Source organism: Porites lutea, chromosome 4 (genome assembly GCF_958299795.1).
Source record: "Porites lutea chromosome 4, jaPorLute2.1, whole genome shotgun sequence".
NCBI lineage: Eukaryota > Metazoa > Cnidaria > Anthozoa > Scleractinia > Poritidae > Porites > Porites lutea.
In genome coordinates this window covers 182,501-208,994 of record NC_133204.1, presented here as the reverse complement: position 1 = coordinate 208,994, position 26,494 = coordinate 182,501, and the positions used below count along the sequence as shown (strand labels likewise).

Genomic DNA, 26,494 nt, shown 5'->3' with positions numbered 1-26,494 from the left:
ACCGCTTTTAAAAAAGAAAAAGCAATTGTAGAAGTTGCGTATCTAATGTAGCGTTTTCGATATTGTGCCTAAAGTTACGTTAGTAAAGAAAGCAAGGCGTGATCTTGTTTTTTTACAACGTAAAGATTCAATTTCACCGGCAGAAGCTGTTTAAACAGTTGAAACATTTTTCATCAGTTTGTGGTACGCGGCAGGTAGAAAAGCTTTTACTTGCGAAAGCGCTTTACTTAATAAACAATTTCAATGTTCAGAGAAACTCTTTGATTTTATTCATGCCTTTTTTTTCTTCTTCTTCCTCTTCTTTTATCATTGTCTACTATCATATTGAAATTTTTTTTCGCTATATACTTATCCCATGAGATATTGTTGGCAGCCGTACTAAGTTGATTCTCTCTCTCTCTCTCTCTCTCTTTCTTTTTGTTTTAAGGATGACTAATTTAATGTGCAAACACAATTTGTCACAAAAATATACTACCAGTGACTTTAATAACTTGACAACAAAGGAATCAATTGAAACCGCTTAAAAAAGTTTATACAAGACTTAATGCTTATTTTTGCGATCCTCAAATATCTCTGGAACAGATGTTTAGCTGTACAAATAGGACGTAACCGACGCCTTTGAAGCTGTCCAATCGATCGATGAAGACGGTAAAAGAATTCCTATTACCGCTCGCAAAGAAAAATCTTTTTAAGGAGCTCCGCTTTAGTTGAGTGGTGATTAGCAAATAGTATTCCTTTTCATACTCGTGTAACAACGGCCCTCGGCGCTTATTACACGATAAATAACGGTTTGGAACCTGACGAAGCTTCACTTTGCAGCTGATTTCATTGAAGCAGGTTTCCTGGCGATCTTCTGCGGCTGCTGCGATGTTCTGGTTCATAATTCTGTCGTTATCGGTGGGAGGAATCTTTTCCTTTAATCCTGAAGGTTTGTAATCTTGGCATGACCATGTTATTCTCTGTGATTCAACATACTTTTCTATTGTTTTTATTTGTTTTCGTTCTCAAAACCTAGTAAATGTCCTTTGAAAAAGCCCTTTAACTTAGTTGTACTAATACTAAGGGGTCAAATTTCAACATACATTAAGAAAAGTGACAGGCAAGGAGAAACGGGTAATGTTGGGGGAATCTCTGTTATCGGATACATTAACCAGTCATTTCTTAAAGACTGCAGGAATTAATTAAATACTTTATAGCTAGTTCTCATTAAGTTACAAGTCGATTAAAAAACTGTTTATATTTTAATTAAGCTTAGATTTAGCAACACAGCATTTGCAGCTAACCCTCGGTTATTTTTGACGATCCAGTGCAACAAAAAAGTGCAAACAAAGTTTATTAAATTTATTCTAGTCCTCTGTAGCTATAGTAAATGAGAAGTGAACGTTGGTGCAGCGTTTTGTGTGTTAACAATATTCCCAATCTTTTTCTCCCCTCAGAAAATAATCTCTTTGAAGGTGACATGATATTATCGAACGAGCAGAGACTTCAAATTCTCGGTGGATCTGAGACGCGTGGTGCTCACTTCCTGTTCCGCTGGCCAAATGGGGTGGTGCCATATACCATCGACTGGGTTCTTGGTAGAAATGCTTAGCAATTATTCCATGAGGCTGAGTATGATACGAACAATTATGCAGATCAAGGAGACTATTATCCACTGAAACGAAGGCCGAGGTGGATAACAGCCTCCGAGATCTACCAATTCTACACATCATACAAAAGCCGAATTCAATAATTGTCTTATTATTCGTTCAAAATATTTCTAAGTTCTTAATAAGCTTTCTTCGTAATAGACTTTCTTACGTATAACGTTAAAAGGGTTAAAAGGAATCAATCTGACTTCACGTATAATTTATGTAATACCTTTATCGAAAGCGCCAGGTTTCATAGGCTGCATATGCAACTTGGTTTACATGTATCGAGTTCGCTGAACTGGCGCAAGCAGTGTGAGGAAGTAGATAAGAAGTTTAAGGCAAATCGTATTTTTACTGTCTTACAACACAACATTCACGCTTCTCTACCCAAAGTTAAAGAAAGTGCATATCAGACTCTCGTGCGCCCAATCTCAAACCACAAGGGGAGTTGCGACTGTTGAATCTGTTCTAAGATTTGACTGTCTGTAACAACTATCAGAGATCCACAAGTTTGTCTTTTCATTACGAACTCAATTGGTCATCACTGTAAGGGCGAAGAACACCAATGGATCTTTCACTTTTTTATAAGATCCAGTATAATTAAGTCGCTTTGCCCTTTCCTAGTGAATTATCTCTTAACACTTCCTGCACCAGGAAGTCCCGTCTTTGCCCGTGTTTAAGACCATACGGTTCGGTTAGCCTGTGCTATTGGCAATTATCTGATTAAAGATCTTCGAATCAGCCGTGAACGTCATTTTTTTTAGTTCACTCGGGAATAAACAGCCAGTTGGCCCGCCTGGAAACGAGGTTGATCGAGGTATGTTGTTCATGTAGCCTCATTTCCAATCAAATATACCATTAATCATCCTCGTTTCCATTCGAATATACCATTGATCATCCTCGTTTCCATTCAAATATACCATCGAGTGGACGGCATATTACTCGCATCTTCCAAATTTGGACAGCGCCGGTTTGTTATGAAGAATTAGCCGGGGATCGGTGCCAATCAGAAACGGTGAAAAACTTTGAATGAATAATAATACCTGTTATTGACATGAACGCAAAGCTCACGGGTGACTGGTAAATTAGCCATTTAGATAACCCCTAAATATTTAACGTAATTGAATATCAAAAATCTAATCGGTGTTAGAAAAGAAAGACGTAACGTCATATTTACTCTTAGCGTCTTTAATATAGCAAGGGAAGTTGAAGCAAAAGCAGCTATTGCAGCAGCTATCAAGGAATGGTCAAGCAAAACCTGTATCAAGTTTAAGGAAAGAACTAATGAGTCTGGATACGTGACTTTCCGTTTTGGAACTGGGTATGTGAAGTTTTAAGTAGTTATTCATTTAGTATCCAGGGGCGTAGCCAGCTTTTCGACTAGTTGTAGGCCTAGCTGACTTTCTCTTCCACATATCCTGAAAATTGCACACATGACTATTAATTTATTCTCCCTGGGAGCGCCTACTCCCCAACGCCCCAAGGTTGGGATAAGTTATGGGAAGAGGTGAGGCCGGAGGCGGGAAGGGACCGGAGCTAAAGGCGTCAGAGAGTCCCATCGCTGCAGGGAGGTGGGTGGGGCGACAAACTAGGTGTCTGGTGTCCGTTTTAACGAAGAGAGGAATAAACAGCATGAAAAAAGGCCAGTTTATACTAAACTCAAAAATATATACACAACGAGTTCCCTCGCGGATCCACAGATGCGCCGGAATTTAAGTGCACGGGTCTCACGAGCACAGGGAGCGTTTGTGCGTGTCGGCCCCCAGTGAGAATAGTACGCACTGACCTCACCAACACTTTGAGCTCTTAAGCTTTTTAGATCACCCCAACGACGCATAATTTATTACGGGCGGCAGAGTGATCAAACCAAAAATTTGTAGGCGCGGGCCTACAGGTGTATGGGCTGGCTACACCCCTGGTATCAGTCTAATTTAAAGATATTCTCAGACTTGGTTGCATATCTGGAACTGCTTGTTATGCTCATGAGATCTATAAGCGAGATACATACAATACTGAAACGTTAAAATAAGTGAATTGTATTAGCAATGGCTTTGTGATTGGCTCAATCAGAGTGCATTTTTCCTCATAGTTAATCATTTTACCGCGCTTCATAACCCTCCATCAAGTTGATACGTGAAGGAGTAAGAAGATGTAATCGGACTTCGGATCTCATGAAGTCCGTTGTTTCATTCAAGAAAATTTTTCTTGATTTTCCTTTTATTTAAGTGCCATCGATTGGGTTTATCTCTTTAGCTAAATGGCAAAACGGTGTTAGTTTTGGCTTGCTTGCTTCTCTCTATAAGTGCTTTTCTAGAAAAAAAAACAACAACTTCGGCTAATTCAGTAAATTTTGCAGCAGGTAACGGCATTAGGACAAACTCGAGAGTTTAAATCGGACGTGATCATAACGAGAACTAAACTACTTCATCAGCTGAAGCACAAATCAAATAGTCCATCATTGGACACCTAAATGTACGGCCTCCAATTGAACTATTAAGTAAAAGGAGTCAAAACTATCATTTGAACTGAACAAGGTCATAAGAAAAGTCAGCATATATTTTTTTAACTTTTCGCTCGTAATCAGACCAACGCTCTGGCAGCTGGGCTGACACTTGGGAACGAACTTCACACGATTTTATTTCATAACGCATGTTTCCTTGTGTTTCCAGCTTATTTTATTGCAATATTATTTATTTTTCCACTTTTTAATAGCTGCTCAGCCGAAGTTGGATATCAAGGAAGACAACAGTACGTTAGTCTTGCTACAGGTTGTTGGCACATGGGAACTGTGGCTCATGAAATAGGTGGGAGGCATACGAACAAAGACTGATTATTTATGCTCAAAGAAATGACTGAGGAACTTACCAAGTATTATTAACTGTCATGCGCATTTGAACATTTTTATGGAAAATTGGGCACTATAAATGTATCATTATTATTTATTATTATTAAGCCCAAGTTTTCATCTTATGTGGCTACTCGAACATAGTCATTCGTTGTACCGATTTCAAGTAAAAAAACTTGAAATTTTGGCATTGACAAATAAAAGAACTCACAGAAAGTACAGGTCTATTAGGTTACTATGGAGCCCTTGTATATCGTTGAAAGAGAGCTTAATTGCAGAGCGGGAGGTCGCAGGTTTGATCCCCTGGACTGGACCAATACTCAGGGTTTTTAACTTAGAAATGACGGTACTGGTGTTGCCCCGCAAACAGCCTGACCTACGCGTGCTCTGTTGACCGCGTAGAAATGGCGGTCCCATCTCCAGTAGGAGACTTAAAAAACAGCGTCCTCGTTTATTAATCTCGTCCTAAATGACTTCACATTAAGACCTTAACAGCTAGTTCCTTACCACATTTATTTTTAACTTTAAACGGTTTGTTGTTTTTTTCTTCTGCAGGTCATGCTCTTGGCTTCTTTCACGAGCAGTCACGGCCTGATCGGGACAAATTTGTGCGAGTGTTGTGGTATAACATCCAACAAGGTCATCCTTAGATTTCTTTCCACTTGCAGATTACCTGGTAGATGCAGGGGTTTCGACTTCCATATATTTTGATAGCGCCCACCCTTTTGTTTTTACCCTATTGATATCCCCGCAAACTTCGTATGAAAATTTTAGAACATTAATACGATAGGCAGATACAAGCACACGTTAGAGGGATAACAAAGACATTTTTTCAATTCATTTTCATTTTTCATTTTATTTTTTCCATTCCATTATAAAAAGTAAAAGATAAATCACAGACAAACTTCAGAGCTTGAGTCCTAGAATGTTTGCCATACATGATTAAGTACAGTTAAGATAATTATATTTTGATAAGTTTGTCACAAAAAGAAGGAAGAATGAAGAATGGAAAGGAGACGGGCACATCTAGGTCAACTAATATTGCGCCCCTAAAATAACGTAATATAGGAAACTATTTTTGTAGACATTTTTTGTAGCAGATAGGATATTTTGCTCTAATAACCCACCTCAGAGATTATCCTACATGAATTCAAAGAATACATTTAAATTTGTCTGTCGTTTGTAAAAAGGGTAGTATTTAGATTGTGCTTAATGACTCAGATACTCCGCCGAACATAATCAGTCGCTGTTCAAACAAACTTGAAATTCCGGCTTTGAATAAGTGATAAAAGCTCATAAAAGAACTCAAATAGTACACTCGCGGCATTGGAGTTCATGCCACGATGCTTTTTCTGGGTAATAGGAGGAGCTTGCCTACCTTACTCTGTCAAAATACTGTTTACCAGATAGAGAAGATGGAGATGCGTAACATCATAATATCCATTTTCTTATAGGTCGAGGATCTAACTTCATGAAAGTTAAGTACATTGATTCGCAGGGTGAACCATATGACTACGATTCTCTCATGCATTACGGTAAAACCTTCTTCAGTAAAAATGGCAAACCAACCTTGCTTCCACGGAAGAAAGGGGTAAGACAGCTGTAAGGCTTAACTAGACTAAATACTTTCTGGTAAATTTCTACTTATTTCTTATTAAAATATTCACTCTTGCCCTTTCCGGGCCCTTTCTCTGGTTTTCTAATATTTTGCTATGAATATACAAGAATTATCGGTCTATCATGTTTGCCTCATAAGATGTCGCGGGCGAAGACTTTACTGTGTCACTGCTCTTTACCATCAGTCGTAGAAAATAGTTTTGTCACTATAGACTTTTCAGAGTGTCTCCGAAGAGTTTCGAGTGATTATATGATGCTTATCTTGCCGAGTTCAACTCCTTAGGCCGTCAAATCCAAGATACACATGAAGCTAGCATCTGTGCTTTTTGAAAAACGGGGAATGTATTAAAGTGATCTTAACAGACCCTTTCTTGTTTTAGATTGAGTTTGGTCAAAGAGAAAGAGTGAGCAACGGAGATGCTCGTCAAATGAACAAGATGTATAGCTGCTTTTAGACAGCCTTCTTTGGCTTGTAAAATTAAGCCTGCCATTAAGTGGAATAAAACTGAAAGCATCACGATATATTATCACAATACTTTATTCCATGGATCAGCGATGTATGTGCCAAACTTTCTTGAAATTATTTTCTATTGGGAGAACATTATCCAGTTCCCAATCCGTTTGTCTATTATAGCATTCTTAATTGCAAAACAATAGACTCTAACCCGCGGCAATATATAAGGTGCGGTTAAACTAGAACTTTCGCACAAAGCTCCCCTCCGGGTGAGGACGAAACATGGAACTGGGGTTAGTGGAAACCCCATTTTGGACCGGATCCATGGACCGCCTATTATGGACCGGGTCCATGGATACTCTTTTAAGTAATTTAAGAAGGAGTCGAAAGGAGGAATGAACAATAAACAAGGCCCAATAACTCAGTATAACGTGACATAATAAGGCCGGTTTCAACCTACATAAATAGAACAAAATAAGGTATGGAGGTTTTGAGCACCAATATTTACTCCTACGTGGATAATGCTGCAGGATACATGTATGCTTACAGCCAGGCTGTACGACTCTAGTGATGTAATCTGCTTTGTTCAGCTTGGTGGATATCTGACCGTAATAGTCAATAAAGACAAAAATTTTGCCTTGTATGCTTAAAAACTCGTTGAATTGGAAAATGGGGAAAAATTCATTTTTTTTTTCTTATAAACCACTTTTGAGTGTTGTTTTTCCTGGCATGCCTGACACTCGAAGCTGAAATTACATGTTAATAGCAGCCGTTGATTGATGCGATATTCTGTTTCACTTTAGCAAACCGCTATTAATGTGAAAATCACAAAGCCATAGGACGTGACCTTTTCGTCTGTTTTTTTCCGAATATGTGATTGCATGTAGCAAAAACTTTTTCATGATTTAACAGTTTTTGTAATTTTCAGGATTCATGTGAATACATTTATTACTAGTTATAGCTATCGCTAAGTGCCAAGGAGCAAAGATTTTACCTATACGCGCACGCTGTTCAATTTGCTTAGAAATGTCACAAATTACCGTAATTATCGAAAAATAGTTTGAACGCAATTCGATTGCATAAGCGAAAATTACCTTGAACCTATTGAACTAAACTGTTCTACTGCATAAAGAATTTGAAATCCCGACTTAATATAGCATATTTTTTGAGCTATTGAAATTTGTGTTTTTGTCTGAAGTTGAGCAGAAGTCATTTTGCGTAAAATTTAGAGTTCTTGTAAGCGAACTTAGAATCCTCGAAAAATCATATTCATCCACGAATATTCAAAGACAGATTCATATTTGGTCCGGCTTTTTTAAAGCTTAGGAAGTCTACTTTTCAGAAAAGAAAAAAAAAGATTCATAGTACGCCTATGAAGGCTTCCGAATTATTTTGCCTCAAAGACAATAAATTTTGCGGCATTGCTATTTTTTCTTAGCGGCAGGCAAGAAAAAAACATCCAGCGGGAACATGCGACAGTAGCCTCCCACGCAAGCGTTTTTAGGGGAGCTCGTTTTTCATCCCTCCCCACAAACGCCTGCTCAACGGAAGACAACATTCCTTTCCCATGCTTGGCCAATCACATTGTACTTTTCAAATTCTGGAAAGTTGACATTGACCGCAAGGTAATCTGATAATCACTCGATCTGCATGAAACACTGGAAAGATTTTCTAACCTCCCATAAATGTTAGATTCAGAGCGGCAAAAATAAGATTTAATCAAATTTTAGAATACTCCATGCACTTCATAACCTTAACGAAGGAAGGAAAAAAACGAAAACGGTAACTGTAGGGTCACGTTTTAGTCGCGTTTAGCCTGTCAACACTTTATTGCACAACTGTTTATTGGTCGCTTACCACGCAAATAAAACAATGGGAAAGGAATGTTTCCGGCTGAGCAGGTGTTTGTGGGGAGGGATGAAAAACGAGCTCCCCTAAAACGCCTGCGTGGGAGGCTAATGCGACAGCCATTCGCGTATGATGCAAATGATACAAATGAATCCACCCGACGATTGGTTGAAGACGGGATGAGCACGGGACTCACAAACACGCGCACGGCTCGTGGATTCTCCGTTCTGTATCACGTGTTCACTCGAAAACAATGCATTCTCTGTTCTGCATTACTTCATAAAAGTTACCTTAAGGCTATCTATGTTAGATCGATTCGAGATTCATTCCGGAGGGTGTAATTTGCAGGTTGCAGTTTAGAATTTGAAAAGAAGTTAAATTTCCTAAATGGTTTACAGATCTTCTCGAGCCCCTAAAACAGGAAATTACAATGATGTTTTGGTGATATGTTCTTGACAGGGTTACGCAGAACCGAAAATTTCAAATCTCAGTTCCATTAATCGATCCTTTAGTTCTAGACCCTTCAAGGCAAGAAGGATAGTTTTAAATAATTGTTTGGAGGGAGTTAGATTTCGCATCCCTCTTTATGCTGGAGGTGAGTTTTGAATTCAATGACTGGCCATAGTACCACACTGCACTATAAATCAGAAGACTGGTTCTCCTTGTATTTGAATAATCGTATTTAATCGACCCACATGGTACCCCACATATCAAACAAAGCCAACGTAAGTTGCGGTGTTCCCCAAGGATTTATCCTTGGCCCATTGCGTTTTTATTGTATGTTAATGACATACGACAGTGCTCGAATAAACTTAAGTTTTATCTCTTGGCAGATGATGGGTAATTTAGCTGAACTCACACAAAATATAAGCCTTTAAACAGAAATGAATTTGCGCCAATTAACAAAGGGAGCTTTATGCCCCTGTACATTTTTAGGAATCCTTGAAAGAAACAAAAAATCTGGTGAATCCATGGGAAAATTAAAATTCAATGCATTTTAATTTATAGATTCCGAAGATATACTCATTAGGGCCATTTATACGAGGAAAAATAAGACGCGTCTTAAATAAGACGCGAACTTTCCGTATAAACGGCACATTTCGTCTAAAATAAGACGCGGCTTAGCTAAGACGCGTCTTATTAGATAAGACATGCTCGTATAAATGGTACAGTTCGCGTCTTATGTAAGACGCGTCTTATTTTTCCTCGTATAAATGGCCCTATTATCTTTTTTCAGCTAACCCTCCTACACAATTGGCAAAGTTTACAAGACGGGAATTTACTGGCTTTTGAACTTGAGTGCGACGTTCAGTGTCCAACAAGTCTTACTTTCTTTTTTGTTTGTTTTGTTTAGCCGTGTTGTGCTTGATATACGATGAATCTTTACCTAACTATAATTTCTTTATAGCCAGGAATTATACTTGAAAAGAGAATATGAAAAATTAAGTTCAAAACAAACCCTATATACCAGTATCGGTAAAGATAAGCAATGGCAAATAGAATTTTGCTTTAACTTAAAAAGGTAGAGTCTCCTTTCTTTGTGGAAACATCGTGCTGTCAGAAAAAAATTGAAGCCGGCAAAAAAAATATAGTGCGTTGAGGTATTACTCACGGTCAATGTGCATTATAAATAAACTCAGACTCATTCAATTTTAATTTTCTTTTTGCAGAAACAATCTTCTCCATAACTTTGCATAGCAATTTGTCCCCAGCTTTTGAAAAACTTTTTAAAGTCTGCAAAATGGTCGTGGCAAGTGACAAGAGTTTTTTTCGCTTAAATCAACCAGTCTTGTTGATTCCTTTGACATTTGACGTGTTTGTCGATCCGTTCGATTGACCCCGTTTCAATTCTTCAATGGCCTGAGCGGTGTGGTTAAAACACCTGTCAACGTGTTTCCTTGTTTGGTTGATTTGCATAAGCAAGTCTGAGATCAATGAAGATTTTGCGTGACGTACACTTTATATGTCTACTTTCAAGTAAGCAAGAAACTTTGGCTCAATCCCGATGCTTCGTATAATTTTGATCCTGAATGGACTCGGAAAAATTTTATTCCTACGACCGCAATGATAATATATTTTATAGGTAAGTACGCCTGTCTATTGGGGCTACTTAATATTGCTTCTTAGGTTGAGCTGCCCTGCCAACTCCGAGTTGTGATGAAGCTACTGGTAAAAGGTGGTGTGCTGTGTGTTCGAGTTTACATAGCAACTAACACAACATTATATTCAAGTGTATAAAGTAAATCTTTTCATATTTTTTTACTGATTCCCTGATTTTGCTTGAGTAAAGTAGTTTATCTCCCTTAAAGCAAATACTGAGCCACGATTAATACGGTGCTAGCGATCGCACATGAAAGTAAACGCCGATATAAAGTCCATCCCAGTGCTCTCGTTTGTAAAATAATGATAACATTATTAATAGCAGGTTTGTCTTTTGATTCAAGCATAGCCGATAAATCTAAATTCAATCAATACATAATTTGAAGGATATGCGGTGAACTGTCTAGAGAACAGGGGAAGGCATGTTAATTGGCAAGTTGTACTTCCAAAACAAACAGTACACCACGTGTTCAGTTCCGGCTCATGACAAATGGCTCTTCGGTAACAATTTGTTTCAGAATATTGAATTATGAGTTTTTTTTAATTTTTGTATTTCTCTCCAGTTTTAGCATCGAGATCCTATTTCCAGGTTCTTCTTCATAATATATGGTTGCTGCTGTAATTCAATTGAGAACAAATTTTGCTAAAAAGGAATACAGTCTGCATTTTTCAGAACAAGGTTTTTCAAAAAGCGAGCTTAATGTGTAATGAATAAAAAATGATTCTTTTTCGTAGAGATTTGACGGAGAGAAATTATCGTACAGACGATACTTAGCCTTCTTTGAAAAAAACCTTTTTTGAACTCCTCGCATTTCAATGCTTTATATAATTCAAGAGGCCCGTAGGGACACACACTGTGGTGGATAGGGACTGAGTGCGTTGTTTCCTGGGGCAGAATGTTTGGAATTTCGTTTTTGAAATGAACCACCAGAATTCAAGGTCAACAAAGAAGACAAGCGAATAGCAGTATTCAAATGCATTTCTCAAACTCATTAATGATTCATGAAGTGACCAGGTAATAAATGATGTCTATTTTGATCAGGTGGATGAGTCTTTGATACTCAATGAAACACCAGATGAAAACACGCCGTGTTTTGATATCAAAACACGCGTGTGCTCATATCAAAATTACAATAACAAAACCAAAAATATCAACATTGCCGTTTATTGTCATCAACTTACTACATTACTCTTTCTACATACGATATCATGCAACGTTCATGGAGGACAGCGGCCGCCCTTCTTATTTGCGACCTCCTGGATAAATTTAGCAGGACCAGTAGTTGAACGATAAAAGCATCCATGTCCTCCAGATTTTCTTGACTAGTCCCTGTACGGCGTCTTTTCAGGCCTTCCTTCTTCTCGGTCAATTTATTTCGGTGACGTATCCGAGACGAGCGGCCGAGAAACTTTCTCGGACCACGTGACCCGAAACGCATCGGCAGCGCACAATAATGAGGCCTCGGGACTAGGCAACAGATTGTCCTAGACAGAACACACGTGGTGAAAATCGTAATCTTTGAAAACGTTTCCAACTTCTAAATCCGGAGGTTTCAATGTTCTCGTCCTTTGCCATTCACGAAGAATTTCCACCATCCACTTATGTTTGTTCTTCGTGCCACTAGGTCTAGCAACACTGACTAAAGCAGACTGATCTTCTTTGACTGTTCTTGGAACTCTAAAACAGGAGTTAGCTGTACTTGCATCCATCTCACCACAACCAGGCCAACTTTGAATAATTTCGATACTAATTTTGTAAACAATAGTATACAATACAAAAATGTATTACAACAATACGACAAAAGATGCTTTGAGAAACCATATCAAAAACTCGTGTTTCGGGTTTCATCAGGGTTTCCAATCACCTCGAAACACGGCCTCGTGCTTTCATCTGTTTCTCGGTGTGTGGAACCCCTGATGAAACCCTTGCACTCGTCGGTGATATATTACGTCCAACACATATGAGTGCAATAATGAAAACATCATCTCTGATCTAATTTCCAAGGCGCACAAAAGATCTTTTACCTCAAAAACTTCCTTGATTTAAATTATATAAGAAAAATTTCAGAAAAAGAAGTTAAATTACCCTGAGTTTACAAGTTTACAAGTTTACAAAGAAAGCAACAACTACTCCTGCGATCAAAATTATTGCCCCTTTTGTAAGAGTTCAGAAAACTACTTGTGTCAGTTTCCCTTCCTGGCTGCTTGCTGCTGATGCTTTTGTTGTATGACCAGCTGTAACTGCTGTTGTTGATCTGACAGTGGGTTTATTTTTAATTAGCATTGCTTGCGGGTATCCACGGTAGGTTCTTCTTACTTTCTCTTTATCTCCAGCTAGAGTTATCTTGACTCAACGTCAGATTCCCTCTGTGCTGCCTCCCTTGGATGGTGAAAGATGACATAGTGAATTTTAGACGCTTTTTCGGTGATTCTTCGTCTGAGCGTGCTCCATGCCCCTCTCCCTTCCGGGTGCTTTATCGGCTTATTCCTCTTCATCTACTTCCTCCTTGTTTCTATCATTGTCTCCAAAAAGGTCCTACGCACGTTAGATTGCCTGTGCAATTAAACGGGTACAAATATTTCTACAACATACGGAGCAATCTAATACTCCTAATATGTCGGAAAGATTCCCTGTCTATCATTTACGATAATTGTAGAGTCCTTACACACGTTTAATGGGTGGGTTTTTAGGAACTAATTATATCAAGGAACCGCCTTTACAGATTTTTAGTGAAGTGAAGTTTGAAGTTTAATATTAATCTTCAAAGAAGTTACAAATTAAATTAAATCAGATTAAAACACAAACATCCTCTGCTCTCAAATAGCTTAGCTAATCGAGGCGGGCAGAGGAAAACATAAAGTAATTTACTAGGGAGAAATTAAGCAGAACACAGGGAAAGGAATATCTTTATAAATGACACAAGAAGATGGACTGAAGTTGTTACAGTACAGCGTTATAAAATGACAAACTTATTTTACATTTCATATCTTATAGTTTATTAATTAAAGTAGGTGTGTCAATATAAGTATCCTCCAATTCTAAAATATATAAAAGGAGCTGATGTGAAGAAGTTTTAAATTTGTGTTTAGGATCGAGGTACTCTGATACTTAGAGGAATACTGTTCCAAATTCTTGCACCAAATCTAGAAAATGAATATTTTAAATGATTTGTCCTGGAATATTTAATGTAAAGACCACTAGACTACAACCTAGTGTTGTAGCTCTAGTAATGCACTTCGAAGGTTCAATAAATAAGTTAGAAAAAGCTTCCGGCGAACAGTTGTTAGCTGAAGGCATGCATAATAGTACAAACTGACCAGCAGTATTGAAAGTTAAGCGGGAGGATATTATATAGGTTGAATAACAGTATCGCATGAGATGTGTGTGGAACAAAGTCGGTGAATTAAACAAAGCGCGCGTTTTGGCTCAATTCAGTCAATTAATACATTGTCAAAGTTTGTTTTAGCGGCTTCCAGGTCCCATACAGCAGTACCATAAGTTTTGTAGGGCTGGATTAAAGATTTATATATCTAGCTGAATTTATGAAAACCGCACCAGCTGACAACTCTAGGCCACACAGCCTAACTTGACTTAAAAAAGTAAATATTCTAAAGAAACTCAGCTCTTAACCATAAGCCTTCTAAGGTCACTCTCTTCTTAGTTCCTGATTAGCAAAGAAATATTCAAGTCCATCAAAAAGAAACTCTCAACTTAGCCATCTCTAGCTGCTTTAAGGCTCTACATGACAGCGACAGCTTGAGACTTAAGCTAGACATAAGCAGAGAATTCAAGGCCACATTCCCCCCCCGGCCCGAAACATTTAAAGAATTTGGCATGAAAAGCTTGAAGCAGACACATGATCAGTGAACTGATTCTCCAAAGAGACAAACTGACCATACCACGCTTTTGCAACACCCTTCCCTCTAGGGATATACATGGAGGCCCCTTCCCACCCCATGGCAAGTTAACTCAGGTACTGAGCCTAACGATGAGACCAATCAAGACAGCAAGCCCCCTATGAAAATTCGCACCGCAGCCACCAGAAACCTAGCTATCTCCAGGTTTCTGTGCAAATATTCTGGGCCTTTTGGAGGCACGTTTTCAAACATTGGCTAGGTATGCTAAGTAAAGTACCAGAGGGAACAAAGTGTCTCAGTCTTGTGAGAATTCCAAGGGATTTGCTGATTACTCCGTGACCATTACTTCAGTCTATCCCGTATATGCATACACGGGAATGCTTACTATGTATAGAATATTTGTGAATTTTTACCTCCCTCGTATGTTTCTTTTTTCAGCTCTCTATCTAGTGGAATGCGTTTCAACGCAATGTAAGTTTCAAGACAAAACAGTGTTATTGAGGTTACTCGTATTTAAAAAAGGATTTTGTAAGTCCTGTTATATTACCGCTCAGTGAAACGAAGTAGACTATGGATTAATCCTAGAAAGGTGACTGAAGGAAAAAACAAAGTTTTTAGTCTTTGAAATTTGTAAGCTAACATTTTATTATTACAATTTTAATAATTGTTAATATTATAATTACTATTATTATTATTAGTGTGTGTGAGCGGGACAAGGACTTTTTTGCCTAGCAAAAAAACTGTAGCTTTAATCATGGTCATTTTGTTTTTTCTCTTTTTCAATAGGGTGCCCTGATATCTATCGTTTCACCAACAGTTCCGGGAATTTACAAAGTCCCAAGCCACATGGTTCTTTACTATATCCAGACAATACTAGTTGCAACTGGACGATAACAATTCCAGGCTCCCATGTGCACGTTCAACTTTCATTTAAAACCTTTCACTTGGAGAACTGTATTGACTGCAAATGTGACTATGTAGAGGTTTTTGATTACACTGGACCAAAACAAACCTCTCTTGGAAAGTTTTGCGGTAGCGTTTTGCCGGGGCCTTTCTTTTCAAGCCAGCAGACGCTGTCGATCGTCTTTAAATCCGATCATGGCAACAGCTTTACAGGATTCACAGCTTCCTTCTCTTCAGTTCTCCCAGGAGCAGGTAGTAATTCTCAATTAGTTTATGACGCCTGATGATTTTCTGGTGCGTTTGTGTTCAAGAGAGTGGTGTTGTCGCCAGCTCCCGGTTCTTGAGTATTCACTAGACAGATTTCAGTTTACTTTCAATTCAACTTTTATTCACGCGTCGATATCAGCTCGGTCCCTTCTCTCTTCTACATGGATTTGAGGCACTTCAATAGATAGATCGACTCGCTAAAAGGAAAAACCAAGTATCCTATGAAAAATTCGCTCCAAAGAAAAAAAGATCTCGAAAAACACCTACATACACTAACGTGAATTTGTTTCTCCTTTTCCAGTTCTATTCACAAATCTTCAGTTCTTCTCGACTGCAAGAGAAAACTGAATTTTAAAATCACCCGCTCGCTTGTCAATCCTATCCTAAGGGAATCCAGGGGATGCGTTGTCATGGGCAACCGATTTAATTCATAATATTTCGCCCCCTATGAACCCTCAGCTAAACGAGGGTTCATAAATTCAACAATAGATAATCAGAACATTCGTTCAGGTTCGTACAATGTTCTTCAAAGTTCATCTCCTATTCATCGTTAACTGCTTCTAATAAGCACAACTTGGTCACTGGTCGTTTCAGTGTTGCTCCCTTCACCCTCACTTTCTCAGTCCTCATGAATACATCCGCTCCAGGAAACACAATCTTAACTCGTACAAAGGCCAATTAATAATAAATAAATAATAATTTATGAACTTATTGTGCGCAGCTTAACATGAGAATGATCAGCTGCCCATTACAACTGTGTTACTTTACAAGAAACAAACAAAAGATAATGCATTTAAAAAAAATAACAATAAAAAGAATATATTTGCATGCAAGTAAGAACTGAAAATAAAATTGCTCACCAATATAAAGTTCTAAAAAGATAAGTCTTAATATGCGCCTTAAAACTGTTCACATTAGTCATCGCACGAAGTTCTCTTCAAAAGGGAGTTCCAGAGCGTTGGCGCTGCTACCATAAGAGCTCTATCACCTAACGTATTCGATCGAACAGCTGGCATAGAAAGTAAAATACTACCTGAAGATCTAAGGTTACATAAGGACGATTTAAATTTTAGTAAATCGCGTAAGATATTTAGGAGCAAGGCCGTGAATTGCCCTGAACGTAATAAGCAGTATCTTAAATTGTATCCTGGCTTTAACAGGAAGCCAATGCAGACAACGAAGAAGAGGTGAGATGTGGCAAAACCTAGGGGCATTAAGAAGACATAAGCCGTTTCTCTCGTTGCTAGATGATGGCTCCTATTTTCCTATTAAGAGACGTTCCAGTAAGCCGGGCTCAAGCTACTTAACGGGAAAATCTAGGAAAGCCTATTGTGCCTATTGCAGTAGAGAAACGCTCATTAGTAAACCTATACCGAATTAGTATGCAGGAAGACAGTTATTAGATGGAGGAACGCATTTTTACCTACAATCAGGGACAAAAGTAGTTGACACACTTATTTAAAACGGGTGCTTTTAACAAACATTTAATTCATTTATTATTTCATTCCTTTTAAACGCCGTAAATCCCCCGACCCCCCGAATCAATATTGTCTGAAGTAAAAAAAAGACTTGAAGGTCCAAAATTCAACATTGATTTTTGGGGGGAAGGGGTTGGGGTAGACAGGGGAAGGGGATAAGTATATCCACTATGCAAAAAGGGGCCATTTTACGGAAGTGTGTCAACACTTTTGTCCCTCATTGTCTGAATGCAAAATTGTGCTACTGCACACAAGTTGAGCCGTGTATGACACTGATTTTAACTGAAATTAAAGGAATCAATGACATAATTATGTTGTTGGTTGTGGTGGTGACATAGACTTATTGACGACCGAATTATAGGGCCAATTCGAATTACGCGATGACGTAATAAAAGGGCTGCGATATCCAGAATTAACGTCGATATGGTTTACAAGCTAAAAACTGACGCTGAAACTCGCGCCTATGTACAACTTTTGATGAATTTCAAGGGGGTGCGTACTGAAAATATTTTTAATAAAGTGGATAATTCTCGTTCTTCACTTTATCATATTGTTAAGGCCTAAACAATCACGGATAGGGTAAGGATTGACACGTAGTGGGGATAGTCACTGGCCCGCCACGGAAATATGGAGCGTTAGTGAGGATCGGCCGTCACTGCGTTCAATATCGAAACTACGGAAAAGTGAAGGTAAATTCATGGCCAATTCAATAAAAAACTAAGGACAGCGTAGCAAACATTGCAAGTGTACACGAAAACAATTACTTTCAATCCCACCTCGTGACACCCTGTGTGACATGATAACGCAACGCAAATAGCGTGACATAAGCGCATATGTCTGTGTATTTCGACTGCATTTCTCAAGCGAAACCCTGTGTTTTTGTGTATTGTCGGCAGAGAAAATGAAAAGAGAGCTTTGAAACGTGAACTGGTATTTGACTCTCAAAGAAAACGACAGCTCAAACTGAGGAAAACACTGCTTCTTTCGTGTTACAACGGTTAACCACGTTTCGGCAAACGGAAAGTAACATTAGTCTGTTATGACCTCTTAATGTCGATATGTATTCTCGTGGTTAACCGTTGAAACTCCTTATTAATTTAGCCGGAAAATTTAGCCGGAAAACACAGATACATATTTCAGACAATCAGGGACAAAAGTAGTTGACACACTTATTTAAAACGGGTGCTTTTAACAAACATTTAATTCATTTATTATTTCATTCCTTTTAAACGCCGTAAATCCCCCGACCCCCCGAATCAATGTTGTCTGAAGTAAAAAAAAGACTTGAGGGTCCAAAATTCAACATTGATTTTGGGGGGAAGGGGTTGGGGTAGACAGGGGAAGGGGATAAGTATATCCACTATGCAAAAAGGGGCCATTTTACGGAAGTGTGTAAACACTTTTGTCCCTCATTGTAGCTAGCGAGGCACTGACTGGGCACTTAATTAGTATGGAGAAACGCATTTTTCCCTAGGTCAAAACAGTGGTTGATGTCATAGACTATCCCTAAACTATCCTTACCTATCCACCAAAGAGGGGTAAAATGACCCTCTATGACTACTCTTGCTTGAACACGTAATCTGGCTCAATCCGGAAAAAAGTATTGTTTAAATAAGCTAACAATGCACGCACAATACGTTACTAAATGTTACTGATGTTTTATAACTCAAACTTATGTTGTCTTTTTTTTTTTAATTTTTCACTTGAAAATTTTATTGTAGCTGTGTAAAACCTCTCCCAGCGATTTGTTTTTTTTTAAAATTATTATGATGATAATGGTAATGATTGCGATGATGGTTATTATTATTATAATGATGATGATGATGCTGATTGTGATGATGATGATTATGATAGCCACTTAAGGTTCTAAGGTTTCCTACCATTTGCAATGAGTGCCAAAGACTAAATCTCCTATCTCTTAATTTTTCTTCAGTTTGCAGAAATTTTACTCAAATTAATTCCAGAGTCGGGGATATACACAGCCCAGAGTTCTCGTCTCGTAATTATTCTAACAATATGGACTGTATTTGGCAAATTACTACTCCTCCCAACACTCGTATAGCACTGGAAATTGCTCCAATGTCTATTCAAAGTTGTGATGCTTGCAGATGCGACTTTCTTGAAGTAAGGGATGGGAACGACTCAAGCGATCATTTACTGACTAGATTATGTGGAACTAATATGAAGCCATCTGTCATTCTGTATTCAAGTGGAAGATATCTTTGGGTCAGATTCAGATCGGATGGTAAAATTACGAGCTTTGGCTTCTTAGCGATGTTCAAGTCTTCTGCAATAAAAGGTAAGATGTTTGTAATGTTTACAATCGGTTAAAGAAAGGACCTTTAAATTAAACTCCACTTACCGAATTCAATAAGAGGAGGAGTGTTCAAACCATTACTGTGTACTTTAGATAATCACTTGTGATTTCGTTTCAAAAAGTTATATTTTTTCCTCTGTTAACAGAAAGTTCATACAGAGAGAAGTTACTCACCAAATTTCGGCTTCCAAATAGCTTTCAAATCGAACGAAATCCTCGTCTAAAGAACGTCGAAAATCGTACGTGGCAGCCGTTATTTTGGAGGATATTTTTCTGAGAGACATTCTTTGAAAGTAGCCCATTTCTTCCTAAAGGAGGCTAAGTTATTTTTGTCGAAAGCAATCTGTTTTTCAATTTCCATGGGGCGTATAACTGAGTGCACATTTGTAGCTCAGGAAGGGTATTCCGTAGTTTGCAAATATATAGATATATATATAGTGTCTAGCGATACGGAGAAAGTGGTGTAGGAGTAGACTGGATATATTGTCAATTAAGCCGAGGCAAATAGCCGGCGAGAAGGGAGTGATATTTGCCAGATCAAGATTTTCAGACATCCACTGCGAAATATTATTCCAAAAAGTCTGAGTTGATCTACAGTCCCAAAAAAGATGCGCGAGGGTATCTGGGGAATCAGCACAAAAAAGAAAATGAGTATGTTTTACTTTCATTTTTGCCTATCTTAAGAAGGAAGTCGTTTGTAGCTATTCTTCTATGCAGAAATTAAACTGAAATAATCTTAGTTTTCTCCGTAGCACGAAGAAATGGCAGCTGATAGGTGTTTTTCCAGTTCACTTGTTCATGTGAAAAAATATCCTCTTGAGACAGCCACTTTCCCAGGGCAGGCTTTTCACTCGCGAGGAAGTCTTTCTTTTAACAATGATCTGATAAGTTTGTTATGCAAACTTTCTCGGAAGAGGAGGGGTTTATCATTGTTTTTTTCCAAGGGAGTGAGGTTTTGATTGGAGGAACATTTTTTCCTCAAGTGTTTAACTGGAGCAGAAACTACTTTACAGTACTCTAGATAGTTCGTCTATATATTGTATTTGGTAATGACAGTAGTGTAGCTTAGCAAATTATTGATTTGAACTGTCAAGCAAATCCTTTAAAACATTTTCACTCCTGCATGAAACTGTCACTTATAAAAGAAGGGTTTGTTATCAATTCATGTGAGGGAGTTAAGCCAAAACTGGGAGGAAAGGAAATTTAAGTTGTCTTCGCTATAATTTAATCAACAAAGGATTCCACTTCCCCTGATTATTGTCACCTAGATAGCCTTTTAGCCATTTAATTTGTAAGGTTCATTAGAGCTCTGAAGGTCTATCATTTTTAGCCCTCCTTTTAAATTCCTCTTAATTTTATCACTTTTGCTGTCTCAGAGGAAATCATATAATAGAGAATTAATGGCTCCTTGATTACACCTTGAGGTGTTGGTAAAGATGACAGCAGGTAAACAATTTTTGATACAACAAGAGATTTTGGTATTGCAAATTTACCAAGAAGAAGTCAGTCTTCTAACTGAGCAACTGCTCAGGATTTTTTTCATTTATTCAATTTTGTCACGCAAATTGATGTTGCGGAGGGCGTAGACTTTGATCTTCGCTCAAGTGATCCTTTTATTCGAAGGAACAGGAAAATCTCCATCTCTGCATGAACCCATCCGGGGAGCCTCGGTTTTCTCATAGTTGATTTTCAATCCAGAAGAGATTGCGAAAGTGTCAAGTAAATAAAGGGTTCTGGAAAAGGGGGACTCACATCCTTCTAGAATGATTGTTGTATCAGCGGCATATTGTGAGAGTTTGCACTCAACGTTGGCTATATTAATGCCACGAATGTTTTCATCCTTCCTAACGGTATTGCCCAAGGCCTCTGCGCATAGAATGAGGAGTTACGGGGAGAGCGGGCACCCCTGTCTCACTCCGACGCGATTCAAAGAAAAAAACTCAGAGGACCAAGTATTGTTTTGGATACAACTGCTTATATTTGTGGACAGTTTTGGAGGATACTTACCGCAACATGGCAAAACAGTTGTGACCTCAAAGAGCTCAACATGAAGTTTGGTAGAAAGATTACACGAGGCTTCCTGATAATTTCTTTTGTTTCTGTTTTTTGTTTTGCTTTTTTCTGCTTGTTTTTCCCTTTTCCATGCACTCTAATTTGCGTTCTTGAGTTAAGTATTGTTGCCAATGGATCATTTTCGAGATATTGAGATTCATATTTGGCTCCGAGGCGTTGGGGAAAAAACAAGAGAAATGTACTATTCATTGCTGAGCCTCAAGATGATTTCTTTTGTTTTATTCCCCCAAGCGACGCAGCCAAGTTTGAATTTTAATGTATCGGAATTGATCTCTTTTAGTTTAGAGATTTTTAAGTCTCGTCGCTGATTAGCCGGAAAGAATGAGGGTTTTAGGAACCTATTAACTGGCTCGATATTCCAATCTGGCACTCGACCATAAACCTAACCGTCACTTTATTTTTTCAAAAAATATCTTATACACAAAGCAAATAAATTGCATTAGTTGGCCACAACAACACGTCTACAACATATGGCTTTTCATCTTACTTGCGATTGTCTTTAGGAGACTGACAATTAACCAAGGTGATACCTGACACATTTATAAGAGAGTGGCAACAGTTGTTGGTGATACTTTTCTGTCAAAGCTTTATAAAAGTCTTGTAATATTAATTAATCTTATCTAGTTAATTTTCTCCACGATTTTAATCGCTATTTTTTAAAACTAATTAAGCCATTTGCTAAACCTGGTAGAAAGCGTTCACTCTCGTTTAAATTCAGGTTCGCGGGACCCAGTACGCCCACCCTGGGTAATGCCGGGTTTTATGTACTCATTATGTTTGCTAGTTTCGTCGTTTTATGACTTCTGTTTACCTGGTTTTCTCTTTGCTGTTATATTTTCCTGTTCTATCTAATACTGAATGATTATTTACATTTGGTAACCAAAGTACCTTTGGTCCCAATGTTGCCTGTGTCTTGCTTGATTTCTTTTTAGTGCTTTTTAAAACTGCTGGCTAAGCCCACATGTGCGCTTTCATTGATTATTGACAAACATAAGGAAACTTTCTCCTTACTTTTGCAGGTGATTCTTGTCCAGCGGTTCGGAAGTATCCGTTAAAATGTCCAGGCAAGATTAACGTAAGTCCCAACAAATCACCCAGTGTGTGTTGCTATCACAATGGTCCTAACTGTTGTCACTCAGGCGGAAAACGGTGCACAGATCGAGGCTCAGGTATAAGAGACTACTGTCCTCGCCCGAATGACAATAAACAATTAAAATACTGTTGCGTGACTAGCGAGGGAAAGCCGTCTTGTTGTGTGTCATCGGCAGTTTGCCCAAAAATTAGGTAAGTTAAGATCGGAATACAGGATCTAATCGGGGCGTCGTCTTTAGCCCCATTCTCACAGACAAACTATGTTTTATTTACCAATTTTAAATAACTATTATAATTAATCCCAAAAAGGTAGAAGACTGGCCTCAAAATCAATCTCAAAAAAAGTAAAACACTGGTTTCAGCGTGGCCGAGTGATCACCGCCTCAGTCTCGCAATCTTGCGGTCTCATGTGCGATCAACGCCATGGACGCTTGCTGGATTTTTTCTCGGTTGTCCGTTGTTATAATCCTCTGCTGCGTCGTGCCTATTGTGTTTTCTAATCCCGTCATGTTCTATTTTCGTTATTTGTTTTATATTATTTGAGTGGAGTGCTTGTAAACTACCTGGTAGGCAAAGTGCGTTTACACTCTGATAAACAAACCTTAAAACAAATGTACATATAATAAATCTTATTGTAACGCCATAACTATCAGTTCAATCTCGGCGTTAAGAGAACAACACATCTTTAATCTGCACACAAAACCACTCTCTAAATCATTACTTTGCACATGGTTATTACGCCATATGTCAGATTAATCAGTCACCTAAGTTCCGTCGACTTGGTGGCTTTCGCTGTCTTGATGGTTTCCCAGAACTTGACTCGGCGTCAAGAGAATAAACGCATCTTTAATCTGCACGCAAAACCAGTCTCTGAATCATTACTTCGCACATGGTTATTACTCCATATGTCACATGACTTACTTACAGGGGTACCCCCGGGATTCGCCTAGCGCTACAACATATAAAGAACAACCTTCACATTTATTTATCAAAAGCTTCCGTTTCTTTCTGATGCTATGAACCAAGTCGCAAAATTTTGTAATCTCGCACCCGCGATAATTCTCTGTTGAAAAAGACCTTTTGAAAGCAAAAATACTGTCTCTGCATCATGGGCTTTTTATGTTTTGATATAAAAGCCGAATAGCCCCAAATTCTTTTCGACTTGGATTTAGCTCAGTACACTCGCCTTAGGGACGCCCCAATAATACGGATAGCATCTGAATCACCGGCAAAAATAAATTATAGAAGTTGGCATGAAGTAGAATCCCGCTATTGCAGACTCTCGGTAATGAGGAAACTAAGTTCGATTGAGTTCGATAAGTTCGGTTGAGTTCGATTGAAGGTATTCCGGAATAAAAATAAATGGAATGAACTCTAGAAATCACGTATTTTTCTGTACAAAGATTTTTATCAGAACCTTTGGCGTACTCTTCTTCGATCAATCTAACTCAACCTCCAAAAGGGAATTGACTGTAAAAAAAAGCGCCCAGCTGATGTTAAGGTTGATTTTCACTGACGCGTTTTGGGCTACGCGCCTTAACGCACGTAAATTTTAATCACGTAAATAAAACAGAGGCAATATAAAAATTGCTGAGCTTAAACGAGAAGTTGGGCGAGGTTCAACTTTTACGCTTATGAGCGACCTTTCATGCATTGCCTCTATTTTAGTTGCAAACGTAAATTTTACTCACGTACGCACGTAAAAATTACGCGACATTGGAAATCAACCCTTAGGGAGATTAGATTCTTTTCTTCTTGTCATGCATTTGTAAAATGACATAACAGCAGAACCCGGTAACTCAAACTCTGAAGGGAAACGAAAAACAGTTCGAATTTCGCGGGGAATTCCATTTATCGGGGTAAATTTTAGTGAAATTCTGATCAAGGGAAGGGAAATTTAGGTCGAATTAGCGGAGAATTCGAGTTATCCGAGTTCGTGTTATCGGTCGAGATTCCACTGTATTATACATATACTTTATATACGTATACTCTCCTGTGTTGGGAATTAAAACAGTAAATTGTTCCCTGGGTACTTAGTGTAACAATTATATATCCAGCTAGCGGTCAAACCTGCCTTATTTTTTACTTTATTTTCAGATTTATCATCTTCTTTGAAATTCTTACCATCTTGCCTTTGGTGCTTTTCAAGTGGGAGACGTAAATTGGCCAAACCTAGTTAGAACTTTTAAATGTTGTACACTTAAACTTAACCCTTGAACTTTCATCGATGGAGTTTCTTTTATCGAGATATGAATTTTTTTATTATGACCAACTCGCTAAAAAGGCTTTTCGAGTATTATATAAACTGTACTTTGATGTATTTTTGTTAGAAGTTCAATTATTTCAAGCAAATTAAAATTGATGTTACAAAAATGAAACACCAAGAAAATAACATTGACTTGACCCTTTCCCTCTCATTATTTTTTTGGAATGAAATTTTAGTTTCATTAAACTCAAATGAATGTTTAGTTTATTTGAATGTATCTTTTTTTCTTCAAGAAGAAAAGTAATGGGATTATCTACTTTTACTCGTAATAGGCCAAATGAGGCTAGGTGCACAACCTTTCTTGTGAAAATGAGTTTTATTTGCATGAGAATGAAAAATGATTTCCATATAAAAGGCTGAGCACCTACCCTCGTTTTGAAACAGAGGCCCGAGGGAACTCGGAAATGGCCTATTCCTTAGTTAGTAAAAGAAAACATTAACCGTCGAGCTAATTTGTTTATACATCTATTATATGTATAACTGGATTTTTGAAAACCACTCTTCCCACAATTAAAAATTCTCAAAAGCCTTTAAATGACACCTAATAACACTCCCGATGAACCTGAACCAAACAGCGCGAGAATTTTACCGAAAAAATTAACTTTGAATGAAAAACGATGAATGTTATATCATTCTGTCTTTTATTTTATTAAAATTTTTACAAAGCAACAAAAGAACTTACTGGCTCCGTATAATATATAGATTTAGTCAGGGCTAAAAGCGAAGCTCCCTTAATTCATTTATAATTTAAATCAAACAATAAACTTGTAATCCACAAATCAGTTAACGTTAGGGCACATTCATGTGACTTTTGAGGGAAAGGCTAAGTGATTTTAGAGAAAAATAATTTGAAAACAGTCCAAGAGTGAAACAAATCTTACATCGAGTTAATAGCCTTATATGTACACCCAAAAAAAAGCAATCATCTTCGATCACAATCAAGAGCATAACGAGGCAGACTCGAGGCGTTGGGAGAATTCTCGACGGTTATGCAAACCCTCGACGAATTGTCTCGAATTCTCCCAACCCCTCTTGTGTTTATATCAGGCTATGCAAACACGGAAACCGTTTGCTATTGCTTAAATCTAAAAGGGAGGCAAAAATAAAAAATCAGGCCAATTTTTTCGCTTTCGACAAGTTTACTTTACAAAATCTTCCCAACTGGTGGCGTGTAAAGCAGCCTTTTATACTTTTCAGTTATACATCACATCCGTGGTAAACAGTACTACGCGGCGCTTTTTTTTATCATACACTGTAGACCTTGGACAGAATGCAGTTTTCACAATTTTGCAAGACACATTGCACTCATTCAATATTCTGGACAATCGAAGCACTCGCTTACTTTGCAACAAAAATTAAAGAATTGACAACATATTATAAAACATTTTCATGAAGACGGAATTCCATAATGTCGGGATTGTTCAGTCACAACGATCTGCTCTTATGTGGTATGTAAGGTAATAATGGGCTTTTAGCGAAAATGTTAAAAAAATTTCCAAGATCACCTTTCCGGCTAGCCGGTTCTCACTTTTGACATCGCCAAATTTGCAGTGCGAACTATTGAGTGTTTGAATGAATAATAACAGAGTTACGCTTTAGCATAACAAGAATTTATTATGTTTATTTTTAATTATGGTTTTCTAACTATGTGTAATCTCAGAAGCATATAATGCTTCTTGTAATCTTTAAAAGCGCTTGATACGCGCGGCATTTTGAGTACTCCTACAAGCGATGTTCATGTACGA

General features: G+C 38.1%; 2 protein-coding genes across 2 annotated transcripts; both read left to right on the top strand.

Moving 5' to 3' along the window:
- Positions 1–1,119: 1,119 nt before the first annotated feature.
- Positions 1,120–6,608, top strand: LOC140934929 (zinc metalloproteinase nas-4-like). The gene is made up of 6 exons (XM_073384484.1): positions 1,120–1,577; positions 2,829–2,952; positions 4,344–4,435; positions 5,032–5,115; positions 5,931–6,067; positions 6,474–6,608. The coding sequence occupies exons 1-6, from the start codon at positions 1,370–1,372 to the stop codon at positions 6,546–6,548; spliced, it is 720 nt and encodes a 239-aa protein (XP_073240585.1). The 5' UTR covers positions 1,120–1,369; the 3' UTR covers positions 6,549–6,608.
- An 8,533-nt stretch (positions 6,609–15,141) lies between these two features.
- On the top strand, positions 15,142–24,939 carry LOC140933093 (bone morphogenetic protein 1 homolog; the record flags this gene model as incomplete). The annotated part of the gene is made up of 4 exons (XM_073382609.1): positions 15,142–15,508; positions 18,935–19,300; positions 22,411–22,675; positions 24,581–24,939. Coding segments are annotated over 4 exons (1,062 nt in total), but the record flags the coding sequence as incomplete, so codon positions are not given.
- Between the last annotated feature and the right edge of the window lie 1,555 nt (positions 24,940–26,494).

Coding starts and splice junctions, on each gene's coding strand:
- LOC140934929 (XM_073384484.1), top strand. CDS start 1,370: ATGAGAAGTGAACGTTGGTGCAGCGTTTTGTGTGTTAACAATATTCCC. Junction 4,436..5,031: donor AACTGTGGCTCATGAAATAG/GTGGGAGGCATA, acceptor TTTCTTCTGCAG/GTCATGCTCTTGGCTTCTTT. Junction 5,116..5,930: donor GTGGTATAACATCCAACAAG/GTCATCCTTAGA, acceptor ATTTTCTTATAG/GTCGAGGATCTAACTTCATG.